This window comes from Akebia trifoliata, chromosome 13 (genome assembly GCF_017979445.1).
Source record: "Akebia trifoliata isolate Shusen 1 chromosome 13, ASM1797944v1, whole genome shotgun sequence".
In the NCBI taxonomy this organism is placed as follows: domain Eukaryota; kingdom Viridiplantae; phylum Streptophyta; class Magnoliopsida; order Ranunculales; family Lardizabalaceae; genus Akebia; species Akebia trifoliata.
Genome location: NC_141387.1, coordinates 24,268,671 through 24,284,790, shown reverse-complemented (window position 1 = coordinate 24,284,790; position 16,120 = coordinate 24,268,671). Strand labels below are relative to the sequence as shown.

The window sequence follows — 16,120 nt, the reverse complement described above, 5'->3', positions numbered from 1 at the left end:
ATGATCGGAAATTGATTCCATGGTCATGTATTTAGACAAACTTGGTAAATTGACATGTGAATCATCGGAAGAGGATGCAAATCACTAAAGAAAATTGTCCGAGTCTGACCCAAAATAGTTCCGATACATAGGCACCACAATATTTCTCCATTCATCTGACATTTTAGGTTAATTAAGGTAACCATTATCTCGTATGCTTTCCCAGAACATTTTGGAATATCAACTTGGCCCCTAACTCTTCCCATCCGTCTATGCCAAAGCTTGCATCACTTTTGTCATCTTGCTTCTTGAAAGTCTGTGCACTCTAGTTCCCATGTTTGTGGCTCATGTATCTTCATATAAAGATATTCTCCAGGCTCAAGTTACCTCTTGTTCTCTCTTGTTCCCTACTTTGCATAAAAATTTAGTGAATAAAGTAGCAATCGAAACAGGCAGAAAATGGATCAACTTCTTATGGTTGATAAATCTTCGGATATTATTCACCACTTTGCAGCAAATTTTAGTTATACACTACTGGATAAAATATTGTATAGAATAGCATTTGATGATGATTACTGAATGAAATAAAGATAATAAAACAGAATAGACACAAGCGAATACAAAGGCCACAAGAAGAAAATAAAAACACATAAAAGCAACAAAAATGATTTAAAACAATGATTAAGGAAGAGATTACATACTGCCAGTTTGTCATTTGAACGAAACGTTGAATCCCAGCTCCAACTACATGCCAAGTACAAGAACTGCTATCGTGAGAAATCTCAAAGTCATTAATAGAAGAACTTCGTTGCTTTTGTACCATATCCGCTACATGATTCAGATTTACTGTGTCGGTCCAACCTGAAGTGGATTATTCTTGTCAAACATGATGTGATATCACATATATAAGATGAAATGTTTAGAAAACAAAACCCTAATAATGATCACAAGGATTGTAAGAAATGAACCATATCAAAGGAAACATCCAAGATGGACAACAGTTCAATATGACTATTATCAATTTACAATTGAACTCCAAACTATGAAGATCACATTTTGTAGAACGAAAATAGGAACTCGATGAATGCGACGGTACTTTCATTTTGGAAGAAATACAATACAAGTGAATGGCCGAGAACGACACTGCCACAAAATCATCTTAGTTGCTTTGCACCTAGATGAAGTCCATACATCCTTATATGCAAGACCCTAACTTGTGACCAGACAAACCTTTTTGAGGCACATATCCCCATCTCCTGTTTTTTTATGATGGGTGGTGCACATTGAAACCCTAAAGTCAAACTAAAACAAGTAAACTTTCAAATGTTAACCGCAACTTAAATGGAGATACTCAAACCCAAAAACTGAAATATAAAGAAATCCTAACCATGAGTTTCCTTGTCAGCTTTCAGTTTTTTCTGTAAAAGCTCATATGCAGCACAAACCACTTCATGAACGCCCTCTCTATTAATTGCACTCATGCGAAAAGGTTCAATACGACGAGCTTGCAGGTTTTCCTTGAACGAAGTCCACTTATCAGATGCCTCTGGAAGATCCATTTTGTTATATGCAACTATAAAAGGCTTTTCAGCTAGTTCTGGACTAAATAGTTCCAACTCCAGACGAACAGCATCAAACTCATATTCTGGCTGCTGTCCTGAGCCATCAACAACGTGTACCTAAGCCTCCAAAAAGTGGTTTTTATTAGTTTGATACAGAATCTACTAGATCAGTAAAGATTCACAAATTCATTACAGAATTATGAAGAAATATATATACAGGAAATACTAAACCAGTGAAGAGGCAAAGATACTGAACAAGGATAGCCAGTGACTGTTAATTTACACATCAATCAACTTTTAAGATTTACAGAAAGAAGGTAAGATCCATTATTCTCAAAATGTAAAACAATTGTGCGTTTGCACATATAGTGAAGTGTTATCCAGTTTATGGTGATGTTATGAAAACTGGAAATTTTTCTGATGGACATCATTAATAAATAACATCTAATCTAAATCTCAAAAGAGAAGAAAATAATGTCATAGGCATGTCATTGCTAGAGATACATGCTATAGTGCTGATTGGAATTCAATTCCATAAAAACATTTGTGTCACAACAACTTCTAAGTTATCAGTTTCATAGAAACCAAAACCCCGGTTATAAGTTCTACAATGTGTAGAGAAATTTCAGAAGACTTGTATTTTCCCAAATATGTTATGAAAATAAAAGAACAAGGGTATTAAAGTAACAGAAAAAGAAGTTTAGGTTACAGCCAGCTTGATCTCTGAGATGAGCATTATTGTCATTGAAACTGTCAGATTTGCAGTTTGAAGAGCTATATGCAAGTTAAATTTTTTTTTTTTTATCGATAAAGATAATTTTATTATAGAGAGAAAAGTAGGGGGTCGAGATGACCAACCCAAAACAAGGGAACCAATTGGAAAGAAAACAACACAACAAAAGGTGGAAAGAAGACAACAAAGCGTGAGCAACAAGTTACTCTCTCTGCAATGAACAAATCCTATCCCACCGCACAACGAAATCTTCCAAGAAAACCCCGTTGAACTCTTTATAGAGTTTGCTCCAAGAATACATGAACTCCAAAATAGAAAGGATAAGTCCTTCCAACATAGCAACTCTTCCTTCAAAGATACAACGATTGTGTTTTTTCCAAATGCCCCAACAAATTGCCAATGGAGCCAAGAACCACAGAATCCATTTAGAAGCCAAGAAAGAACCTCCCCCCACCAACCAAGATTCCAAGATTCCAAAACCGACTTAACTGAACGAGGAAAACAACCTGCTAAACCGAACAACGACAAGAAGTGTGACCATATGTGATGTGCCACCTGGCAATGAATAAATAAATGATCCACCGTTTCGTCTTGAGATCTACACATACAACACTGATTTGGAGAAATAAAGCCTCTTCTAATAAGCTGGTCCAAAGTAGCTATTCTCCCTAAAGACGCCAACCAAAGGAAAACCGATATCTTAGGAGGAATTTTACCACCCTAGACTAGAGATTGAGGAAATGCCGAACTACTCCTTGGGGTAATGTCAACGTATAGAGATTTAACCATGAACTTCCCATCCCAAGTGCCTCCTCACAACCTCTTATCTTCCGAAGGGTTCTACACATAGCTAATTTCCACCAAAGAAATAAACCTCCCTAGCAAATCCACCTCCCAATCATTGAAGGTTCTTCTAAACCCAAAATCCCAATTAAGCACATCATTAACAGAACTCTTGAAAGCAGAGATAACTTGATTCTTTTTCAAAGATACTTCGTAAAGATTAAGGAATGAATCCTTAAGGGATCCGCTTCCGCACCACCAATCCTCCTACAATCTCACCTTAGTCCCAATCCCAACCTTGCAATGCACTCTACTCTTAATTAAAGGAAATCTTTTGAGAATGCCCTTCCACACACCACATCCCGAGGCCCCTCTCGTCAGGCCACTCTCCCAACCATTCCCATTGATCCCATATTTATCCACAATCACTTTCTTCCAAAGACTTTCCCTCTCCTCCCCAAACCTCAAAAGCCACTTCTCTAACATAACCGAATTTATAGGACCAAATTTGCGAATACCTAAACCCCCATTCTTCTTAGGCAAACAAAGCTTGCTCTAGCTCACCCAATGATACTTCCTCGAACCGTCTTTGCCATGCCACAAAAAATCACGACATATTCTTTCTATTTGCACTTCCACATGCTTAGGCAAGGAAAACAAAGAGAGAGTGTAGATGGGAATGCTAGCTAGAGCACTTTTAATAAGGGTAACCTTCCTTCCTTTTGATAACAGCTTCACTTTCCAAGTACTGAGTCTCTTTCTCATCCTTTCGATCACTGGCTCTCAAATGTCTTTGCTAGTGTATCTCATCCCCAGCGGGAGCCCCAAATATGTAGATGGAAGGACCTATCTGGAATCCGATCGATGCCATTGCCACCTCCAAACCTTCTACCTCACCTACCGCATACACTTTGCTCTTGTGAAGATTAACAGGAATACCCGAGATTGCCTTGAAACACCCAAGAATGCCACTTAAAAAACTTAACTGTCTTAGTGAATAATCCAAAAAGATTACGGTATCATCTGCAAACTGTAGGTGGGACACCACATGTCCTCCCACCCTTGTAGAATAACCAGATATCTCCCCCTTAACCACTGCCTTGGATAGCATCCTACCCAAGGCCTCCATGACTATTACAAACAAAAACAGCGACATCGGATCTCCTTGACGAAGCCTCCTCGAACTTCTAAAATACCCATTTGAAAATCCATTCACCAAGATCGAAAACGTAGAAGTTGAAATGCATTTCACGACCATCTAACCCACCTCTCGCCGAACCCCATCCTCCTTAACAGATACTTCACCAGATTCCAGTTGACATGATCATAGGCTTTCTCTAGATCAACTTTACAAACTAATCCCGGAATTTTCGCTTTTCTTCCCGAGTCAATGCATTCATTCGCTATAAGAACCCCATCCAAGATTTGTCTCCTTGATACAAAAGCTCCTTGAGCCGGACCAATGATATTACTTAGCACAATCTTAAGCCTAGTAGCCACAACCTTCGATATGATTTTATAAACTGAGCTCACCAGGCTAATCGGTCTAAGGTCCATAATATCTTCCGTACCCAACACCTTGGGTATGAGAGCAAGAAAAGTACAATTAGAACCCAAATCTAAGTAGCCTTCCCGATAGAAATCCTCAATAGTCACCACCACGTCATCTCTCACTATCTCCCAACAAGCTTTGAAGAAACCTAGAAAAAAACCATCTAGCCCCGGTGCCTTATCGTTAGCCAAACCACACACCACTCCCCAGACCTCGTCTATACATCAAATGGTCTTTCAAGCCACCTCTGTTGGTCTAGGGAAATGCTATCAAACTGTAAAGAATTCAAAGTCGGCCTATCCACAAACTCTTCCAAGTACAGATACTTGTAGAATTGCACCACACCCATGGAGAAGCTGGTCCTTCTCCCATCGACGTGACTTCTAACGGTTGCCACATGTTACATCACATGGGCCTAGCCTGTCTGCCACGACCTATGAGGACTTCTTCCTCACGCAACCCTCCCCTGGACTTGATAGATCCAAGCCCGAAATTATATCTCCAGGGCCTTTCTTCTATCCCTCCTCTTCCTCCGCCTGGTTGCCTTTCTCATCGGATAATCCAACTCCGTTGGCTACACCATACTCGCACACCACTGAGGAAACTGGCACCCTTGCTTTTTTCCTCTCGTCTTCTTCGCCTTCCACCTCAACCCCCAACGAATATTTGAATCCTTCGAACTAGAGGTCAAAACCACGTGGCATTCTCCATGGAGAAAAACCAACCTTCAATCTCATACAATCTAGCCTCGCACGTTGGAGAGTGGTCGATTCCACATCCAAGAGACCTCCTAGATGGGCTCCGATCTTACTGTAAACATGGTTACTCCATAAATGAAAAGATAAACCCTTAACTTGAACCCAAGACCCCCCATCTTCCAATCCAGCATAAGGATGTTGCAATCCGCGAACCAGAGTCATAGGTGGAAAGAAGTATCACCCACGATAATCAATCTTCTAGAAATCACCCTCATAAACTCTGACCTGCTTCCCAGCATCAAAATAGATGTGGAGGCTTCCCAGGTTAACAACTTTACCGCCATCCGCTGTTTTAGATCTCGCTTGATGTCTGAAAGAAGGCCTTCCCAATCTGCCTTCAAAGAATCAGTCTTACAAATATAAGCCCATCTCCACTTTCCGAAAGCTCTACCAATCTTAGGTCTGCACTTACCCTTAGAACAGGAACCCACCTCCAGTTCTAAAGCACATGGAGCCTTAAGTTTATCTTTATCTACCTAGGGATTACGTAAAACCTCAGCCCACGATTTTCCTGACCCTTTGCTCTCCATCGGAGCCTTCATTCTCTCCTCTGGATCTAGCAACATTTTTAAATAGAGCCCTACTTTACCCCAACCCTTGCCTCCTAGGCTTTCCGGGAACACGAGTGCCCTCGAAAGAACTTTATCTGAAAATTGTCGAAGCTTCATAAACCTACAATACGGATTTTGCTCACCCTAAATATAAAAAATTCTACCATCCTTGGCAAACTTAGCCCTCAGATTCTTCGAAGAAACTCTTGCTGCGTCTAGTTGGGAAGCTACCCATAATGCTTTACCTCAACACCTCTACCGTTCTGAATCCGCACCTCCTTGATCTCAAACACCTTACGTTCCACCTTGAGCTATCTCATGTCTTAATTCAGTTAAGTCTATATGCAAGTTAAATTCAAAAGGCATAAATCAATCAAGGAACATGATTTTGAGAAAGATTATTGTTAATAAGCGGACAAGGTTTTGAAAGTGTGTGTGAGACAATCACAATGAGGTGGACCCAACTACCATCTAATGTGTATATATACTAGCAAATGCCCTTGCCTACACCACGGTTCATTTCGTGCATTTGTTCCTTATGCATTAAATATTCCTTACACAATGAAAATTTAATTAAGTTGATAAAATATCAAATCCAATGTGATAATACATGCAAAAGCAAACATTTTGCTTTAATTTTTTAGAGGTTGAAGACATTGTCTTTAATTTTTTTAGGCTTGAGCTAATCTCAGCCATAGAAACAATTATGTTACGTGTGGGACTGTATAATCTCTAGTTGTCTTTTAAACAACAATTTTTCTTATGACATGTAGTACCTTTACATTTTAAATTTTACTAAGTTAGTAAAGCTAGACTTAATCATTTTCCTTTGGGGGTGGTTTCAAGTAGTTATTTTTTTGTGGTGTTAGTGTTAAGTGAGAGTGCTCTCAACCCTTGGATTGTAACAACTCCACCTCAGACCACAAATGAGAAAAAATGTATGATTGAGATGAGAGGAAAAAAGAAGTAAATTGAATAATTGAATAATTATGGAAGTGCACTCAACCCTTGGATTGTAACAACTCCACATATGATTGAGATGAGAAATAAAAAAAGGTAAATTTAAAATTGAATAATTACCAAAAATGGCACACTATTATTTTAATTTGGAAAACCTATTTTCAAAATTAATAGTAAAATTGCATTTTTTACTAAATTTGTGAAATGAATAGTAAAATTGTTTTCCTAATCTATACATTTCCTTGTTCTAGTTTTGGTAAATCAGATTAAATTTACGACACACTATTATTTTTAAATTAATAGTAAAATTGTGTTGTTTACTAAATTCGTGAAATGAATAGTAAATTTGTTTTCCTATTCGATAACTTTCCTTGTTTTAGTTTTAGTAAAACAATTTTTTTTTAATAAAACAATAAATTTTTTCCATATTTTTAACAAAAATATTTTAATTTCGAATACAATGAATAGTGTGCCATTTTGATTTTTTTTTTTTTTCAATTATATTTGCATGGATGTTTTGATAAATCCCCTTAAATTTATCCATATGGAGATTAATTAATCTTTTGTAAGAAAAGACCACGTTAAAAAAATTGATAGATTGGCATTTGCTCATTTTGTCTCTTTCATACATGAAGAAGAAGAATATAAGTATCATAACAAAAAAAAATTCAAATAAAAAGTTAAAAAATGGAAGAAAGAAAAAAAATAGGAAGTGTTGGATAATTAGAACCAACGAATTGTTACTGCAATGGGTTTCAAAGCCTTTGCAAAACCATCTATGTCAATCCACAAATTTATTTAGAGGGTAAATACAATAAAAAGAGAGAGTTGAGAAAGATGTTTCAAGGATTTAAAAGATGGAAAAAGTGGGTAGTCTTAGGTAGTTAGGTTGATTTTTTAAGGAAGTGATCTAAACTATAAGATCTTTTCCAATTCCATCTAATACCGTGGATTGTGTTTGTGACTGGGAAAAAAACACATACATAGGGAACAAATCAAGGGACATATGAAAAAAACATATGTAAAAACAATGTAACATTAATAAATTTTCAAAATATGGGTTAGAAGTTTCGGATTGAGCTGATTTTTTGTGAGGATGATCTCTACAATGGGAAGATCATCCGGGAAAAAAAATCAGTCCAATCTGAAACTTCTAACCCCATTAAAAGTGATTTAGAATGTGGACCATCGATTTTTTGCCAATAATTTGTAAATCACTTTTTATGGATTTAGAAGTTTCAGATTAAGCTGATTTTTTGTGAGGATGATCTTCTCATCATAGTGACTATCCTCGCAAAAAATCAGCTCAATCCAAAACGTCTAACCCATATTTTGAAAAACCATTGTTTTTACATATATCCCATGAACCGCCCCCATATGTATATCTATATATATATATATATATATATATATATAAAAGAGAGAGAGAGAGAGAGAGCAAATGAGTCGAGAGGAAGGTGTGCTAGAATAGAAGTCCTTTTCTCCATTCGTGAGTCTTTGTTTTAGAAATTTATTATTAGGAATTTTTAATTAGTAGGAAAAAAATTTAGAATTATTTTCTTTTCTATTTTTGGGAAGTTTCTATTTAGGAAACTTAATTATCTTGGGTTTGAACGATGGAATAAAGAGTCTTAGTTTGGTTAGAAAGTTGATTTTTGTTGGTTTCTATTGAAAGAGTTGGAGTTCCATAGAAACTCTTAGATAGGGTTTTCTTTATACATAGATTGTATTAGGATTTATTTACAGGGAGTTTAATAAATGAAGAATTAGTTTCTTTCAATTCTTGAAGTGATTTCTCCATTATTCTTTGCATGATTCCAAGAAACCCTAGGTGTAATTTCAAGGTCCTATGACTTCTCTTTCTCTTCTAATCTTATTTCTTTCTTTTTTCCTTGATTTTAATGAATTCAAGGTGGATCCTTTAAAAGACCGTCATATCATGTTGGGACAAGATTGGATCTCATGTGTACAGGTTACGTTTGTTGCGGAGAAAAATCTTTTACATAACACTCAATGTTGCTAAATAACATATGCAACCATGTGCGACCAACATATGCTACAAGGAAAACAATTAAAAAAAATATTCCATCGCACACAAAAATATGCCATCATATATTGGCAGATAACATATTTTTGGGGTATGCAACTGCAGCATATATGATTTTCACTTTCAAAATAGCATATGTGAGTATATGACTGCATTTGACAACACTGACATCACTTCAAGCAAACAATATTTACTCAAGATATATCCATAGAAGTGTTAGCTCCTATGGTACCATCAATCCAAGAGTAGATTGACAAAAAGGTAGATGCAACATCAACTTCAAAAGATGGTGAGCCTACAGTTCTAGAACCAACGCTGGAACGAGATCATGAAGTAGATAACATGTTAAAGGAGCTAAAGGAAGATATTTTGGTGGCGACATCTACAGTTCTTGTACATGATGCAATTGTATTATCATTACATCACATCAATTCAATCATCTCAAATAGTTACACTAGAGGCTATGCCAATCTAGAAAGATCACAGTTTGAAGTCCATGGTTCAACGTGACATCAAAACAAGAGGGCGAATCTTCACCAAAAGGGACAAACCACAAATTATTACGATCATCCTCAAATAGTTTAAAACTTCAAGACAAATTTTCTTCAATCAAAGGAAAATTGACGGAGACATCAAATATCATGTGCCTACATAATTTTGGGCCATATTTTAGTTTGAGAGTTTTATTATATTTTAGTTATTGGACTTTAATTATAAGCCTACTTTATATTATTTTTTTAGTCCTATTTTAGTAATTTTTAATTAGTAGAAAAGTTTTTTTCGAATTAGGAATTTTTCTATTTTTGGAAAGTTTCTATTTCGGAAAATTAAAATCCCAAGAAAGTTTCCATTTTAGGAAATTTCTACTTAGAAAATTTAATTATTTTGGGTTGGTACGATGGGATAAAGAGTCCTATTTTTGTTAGGAAGTTTCTTTTTAGTTGGTTTTAATTTTAAGGGTTAAGAGTTTTATAGAAACTCTTAACTAGGGTTTTCTCTATAGATATTGTATTAGGATTTATTTACAAGGAGTATGATGAATAAAGAACTATTTTTTTTTTTCAACAAAGTTTCTTAGTGTGATTTTTCCATTATTCTTGGTGTGATTCAAGAAACCCTTAGTGTCATTCTTAGGTCCTATCCTCTATCCCTTCTCTTTCTCTTCCAATCTTTTTTATTTTTCTTTTTCCTTAAATTCAAGAATTCTTGAATTCTTGAAACCCTTTTCCCTCAATTCTTAATCTTTTCCCCCATTATCTTAACCTACAAATTTCAGCCTTTAACCCTTACCTTTACCCATAAACTTTTAAATTCCTAACCTTAATTGCAAAATGTTATCATAAAACCCTGCAACCAAATCATTTACGGTTTACTTAAACTTTTAAGGTAACCCTATTGTAGTCCAAATCCTTAACCCAATCCCAAACCAGACACTTTAATCCCTCATTTCATCTTCTTCCCTCTTCATCCTACATCAAGATGAGAGTTGATTGAGAATGCAATTTTGTCGGTGCCTTATTTTCTTTTTCTTTTTCTTTTTCTTTTGATCGATAAAGATGATTTTATTAAAAAGGTGAAGGAAAAAAGGGGGGGCTGAGGGGACTTGTAATGACCTGAAAATCCTAAAATGTATCTCGAGGAAAGAATTTTAGATCCGTGCATTGATTTAAAAGTTATCAAATCCTCGAGTTTCGCGTTAGATATTTTACAATAGGTAAATGACACCTTAGAGACGTAATTTGAGGAAACCGATTATATCATTAGATTCGTGTCGAAAAATCACCCGAAATAGAGTATAAGTTTGTCCAATTCGGCATTTGGGAAAAATAATTCCCAAAATAACAAGTATGTCCCAACTTAAGTGATATAAATATCTAAATTCTATTAGAAAAATCAGATTTTTCTTATTCTCCTCTCTAAACAAATCTCAACCCTTTTCCTTCAATATTTGAAACTCAGATCTACGCCAAACGAGAACGATCCGAGCTTAGGCGCAAGAAGGAAAGTTGTTCCTCTCGCCGAGAGTTACGCGTGGACGCAAAGAAATCCGATTTTCGCCGAAAGAAAATTTTGGAGATTGGCCGGAGGCGATTTTAAAGTTCGTTCAACCGTTGAAAATAGCTTGATGTAGGTTGCCTTCCCTTCTACCTTCTAGTTATGCGATAATTTCATAGAAAATCTATATGATTGTTGATAAATCGATTATTTCATTAAGTTTATACATATTTGAACGATTTGAATCATGTTTACATGCTTAGTTATGATTGGTTTTAGTTCATTTGATGTAATATAAGCATTTTATAGTTAATATGATATTTGGATCGAGTTTGGTCGAGTTTCGACGAAAAATCAGCAATTCGGAAAAGTATCCGAATGTTGAGTTTGGTTCTAATTTGTTTTGTGTTACTTCCATATAGTATGTATACCCATTTCCTACATTTATTTCATTAAAACTAATTAAGTATTACTTTAAGTTCTTTAATAAATAAATAAATAGTTCGTTTTCAATTTCGACTTTGAAAAAAATTATTTTTCAACACTTAGTTAAATTTTCATAGATTTTCAGCTTATGGTTTTATCTTTGTTTTCGAGTCTCTCGACTCAACCAAAACCATCGAATGGAATTGGTTGATGCTTTATGGATTTCGAATTAGTAAAATTACTTTAATAGATATGTAGGAAATTAGATGATAGATTGATCGATTTAATTGATGGATGGATAGAGAGAACGTATGTTCTCGACTGATTGATGGGACAGTGCCTCCAGTTCTACGTAGTGGCCATGCCACGTAAAACGTGATAGATAGATAGAGGGATGAGATGGTTGATGGATGGAAATGACAGATAACTGTCACTGGAAGGCACTACCAGACTTTGTTTGTATTTTCGATTAAAAAGAAATGATATATTATATATAAAATAAATTATTTTGTTTACCAGTAAAGGTTTGTAGAAAACCCATAAAGAGTGACGCGTTGCTGTGTATCCGGAAGCGACGAGTCAATCTAGGATAACACTAGATGTCATATGCTCTTCGGTAGTATGGGATACCTTAGAGCATATTACATGAAATCCGGGAATTTCTCCTACTTATTTTCTGGGGAACGTTGTGTGTAAAGGCGGTCTCTGTATAGTGTAGAGATAGGCGGGGTTCACATGCATTGCCTCTTGATAGGCTTCGACGCGAGGGGTCTCCTGGGCTAGTTAGTGATCACTATTAGTCTGTAGTCGTCAAACGGTCGACTTCACCGTTAGTTGAACTCAGTATTGGGTTCTTGGTCAACGGCCAATCTGAGCCGGATAAATGGTCATCCAACCGTGGTATGCTAGACCGGCCACAAAATCAGATTATAACGATGGGATTCCACATCGGAGGTTAAGTTTGGAATATCGTATTGCCATAGCCGAGGCGGTTATATCGGCGTGTTCCTCTGCTCTCTTATCGATTACACCGCCGTGTTCTTATTATGTATCTTTTCTTATTTTGTGATGTTGATAGATGTTTTTATTTGAAAGATGCATAGGTTACTTTAAATGATAGAAATGATAGGTTGAAATTATTTAACTGTTTATTGAATATGCTTAGACATTTATCGTATGTTACATTATGAAAAAAACTTACATTATTTAACTGTTCAACTGATTACTCGTGCATGTATGACTCGTTGTTAGAACGGCGTTCATCCTGCTGAGTAACATTCCCCTGTTACTCACCCTATCCTTCCCCTTTCAGATTATTCAACTTTTGAAGAACCGTTCTTTGAAGAGGTCCTCGAGGAGGATCAGATTGATGTCTTGCCGCCGCCATGTCTTTGAGGACTAGTAGAGGATCTTAGCGGTTTTTGGTTGTAGATAAGAAACATGGTAGTTTAGAAATTTTTGTAACCTGATGAATTATGAGATTAAAGATCTTGACTTATATCAGTGTTTGTCGATTTCTTCTGTTTACTCTAGACTCTCGTATAGATGTTAATTAAATGTTTATTCCGCTGCGTCTATTTTCTTTTCATAAGTATTATTATTTATGAATGTTCTGTCAGATTGTGTGATTGATTACCTCACACCTCGAGATTCTAACCGATGAATCATAGGGATTCGTGTTGGGATTTCGGGGCGTGACAGGACTAAACCCAAATAACAAGGAAAACAAAGCAATGAAAAGAAAAAGAAAAGAATAACAAAACCCCAAACAAGCTACACTAACGACAAACTACAAACCTAATCCCATCTAGCAATAAAATCTTCAAAGAAAACTCCTTTGAATTTCTTATAAAGTTTGCTCAAAGAGAACAAGAAGACCAATATCGATAAAACCAAGTCTTCGATCTCAGAAACCTTCCCCTCAAAAATGTGACTATTATGTTCTTTCCAAATACCCCAACAAATTGCAAATGGTGCCAAATGCCAAAGAATCCGTTCAAAAAAAGAAAATGAGCCTCACCAAGCAAGCCAAAAATCCAATAACAACTTAACTGAATGAGGAAAATTACCCATTAAGCCAAAGAGATAAGAAGTGCGACCAAATCTAACGAATCACCCGACAATGAAGGATTAGTGATCCGAATTTTCCACATATGATCTACATATACAACACTGATTTGGTGAAATGAAGCATCTTCTAATTAATTTTGTCCAAGGTTGGTAATCTCCCTAAAGCTGCCAACCAAATAAAAGCCAAGATCTTAGAAGGCACCTTGCCACCCCAAACAAACATGTAAGGGAAAGTCGTCGAGCTCCTTGGTGCAATGGTGTGGTACGTTGATTTGACTGAGAACCTCCCATCTCTTGCCCCAACCCATAATCTATGATCATCCAAAGTAGCCTCTGTGTGACTATTCTCCACCAAATAGATCAACTTCCCCAAACTTTCCAACTCCCAATCATTAAAGGCCCTTCTAAACCCAAAGTCTCAATTGATCTCCCCATTCCCAATTGTTCTAAAAAGAGAAAAAACTTTATTCTTTTTCAAAGATAAATTGGAAAGGTCCAGGAAAAATTCCTTAAGCGGACCATCCCCACACCACCAATCCTCCCAAAATCTCACCTTAGAATCCCCAAAATAGCCAACCAAAAGGAATGAGACTGAAAATCAAAGCACACAAACATGGCAGTTTGGGAAGGAAACTAGGGTTTTGAAATCCAAAGTTTGGGAAGATGATGGGGAGCAGGGATGTGACTGAAAATCAAAGAAAATTGTATCAAACTTGTAGGGGCTGAAATCGTTTGTGTAGGGGCTGATGGTTTGAATTGGCCAGAGCTCGAAGGGGTTAAATTTTCTTCGAAGGACACTAGCAACCTTACCAGGGAGCAGGTACACAAGGGTTAGAAGGCTGGATTTCTAGCCAAGCAAAAGGACACGATGGTATCTCAAGGAACAAATGCTATGAGGAAGGCGGTCTCGCAGGATTTCAGTCCAAGGGGTAGAAGCTCTAACCCAACTAGTGGGAAACAAGGAAACCTTAAGGAGCAAGCTCAAGAAGGACGGTCGTGGGCTGCATTGGTTGGTTCCAAAGAATCAGCTAGGGGATTCTTCAATGGTATACATGGAACCTGAAGTTCGGGAGGGCAAGGTGATTGTTAGCTGCCCTATTGAAGCTGAGGAAGAAGAAGAGCCTTATAGGAAGGATGCTCGGTGGGATGTATTGGTTGGTTCCAAAGCCTTAGTTAGGGGATTATTCAATGGAATACATGGAACCTGAAGTTCAGGAGGGTAAGGTGTTTGTTAGCTGCCCTATTGAAGCTGAGGAAGAAGAAGAGGCCTTATAGGAAGGATGCTTGGTGGGGCATTTTTTGAATCAGAAGCTTACTTTCAACTTGGTCAAGCCAGTTGTGGAAAGAATGTGGAAGTCTTGGGGATCTCTGGAGGTGTTCTCTAATGATAATAGAGTTTTCTTTTTTAAGTTTAGTGAGGATGATGATAGAACTAATGCCCTGAAGAAGGGGCCATGGTATGTCGGTGGGAAGGTCCTCTTTTTAAGGCCTTGGACAATGTACATTGAGCTTGAGAAGAGGGAGACAACAGTCATTCCCATCTAGGTTAAATTCCTAAATATCCCCAAGCCATTTTAGACAGCAAAGGGCCTTAGTTGCATTGCTAGTGATGTGGGCAAACCTCTATTCGTGGACAAGGCAACAAAAGAGCTGAGTAGACTAACCTTTGCCAGAGTGTAAATAGAAGTAGCAGCAGACAAGGATATTCCCAAAGTTATCTATCTTAAAATGAGTGGAGGCCAAATTGCTGAAATTGAAGTTGAAGTGGACTGGATATCTGCAAGATGCTTAAAGTGTTGTTTGTTTGGTCATCAACAAACAAAGTGTCCCAAGAATGATCCAGCTCAGAAAACTTGCACAACAAAGGAGACGAACCTAACAAAAGGCTTTTTGGTTGGGAGAAATTGAGGGGGAAGAGAACTTCAAAGGAAATGGTTGAAGAAGTTGTTCCTGGAATTGGGCAAGGCTCCAAATCAAGGGGTGATGAAACCGTTGAAAAGTCCAACTCTAATCCAACTTATTTGGTGGAGTTGGTTCAAGTCTTGAGCCCTCCTCCTAGTCAAGGAGTTGTTTTGTCTCCCTCAGCAGAGTCCAAAGGCCAAAAAGGAATCTCAGGGGGTGAAAGTTCCCTGGAGCAGGATAAGTTAGTTGGGATGTCCAAATCAGCTAGGAAAGGGCAAGGAAAAAAAACAGGTTTCTCCTGTTATTCAAGAACATTTGAACTTGACCAACAGACATGACATGCTTGAGGAGGTGGAACCTCAGAGTGTGGAGGCTGGATTTGGGATCTCTAGTAAAGAGATTTGTATTGATGAGAAGGAGAGGAAGCTCATGACAGGACAAAGTGAGATTAACCAAATTATGGCAGGTATTCTTGAAATGAGAAAAAACGATGTAGCTTGGGCTGGGAGTTCAGATGAAAGTAGAGCTTTGGGGGGAGCTGAGGCCGCCTTCTCTAGTTCTCAATGAATTTTGTTGCTTGGAATGTGAGAGGGCTAAATAAGCCCCATAGGTAGATGGAGGTGAAGAGGTTTATCAATAAAGAAAGGTGTGATATTATGATCATTCTAGAAACAAGAGTTGGGGGTCTCAATAAAGATATGATCCTTTCTAGGATCAAACCTGGGTGGAGCTCGTTAGACAATTATGGGCATGCATCTAATAGTAGGATATGGATTCTTTGGGATCACACCAAAGTCAAGGT

General features: G+C 37.2%; 1 protein-coding gene across 2 annotated transcripts in view; it reads right to left on the bottom strand.

Moving 5' to 3' along the window:
* Window positions 1-16,120, bottom strand: part of EMB269 (GTP1/OBG family protein) — a 36,770-nt gene that overhangs the window by 4,684 nt on the left and 15,966 nt on the right. For both annotated transcript variants that reach the window (XM_086421064.1, XM_086421063.1), the window contains exons 3-4: window positions 1,367-1,658; window positions 681-840 (exon numbers count right to left, since the gene is read on the bottom strand). In XM_086421064.1, coding sequence (XP_086277190.1) covers window positions 681-840; window positions 1,367-1,658 — 452 coding nt within the window. The remainder of the gene's footprint in view (window positions 1-680; window positions 841-1,366; window positions 1,659-16,120) is intronic.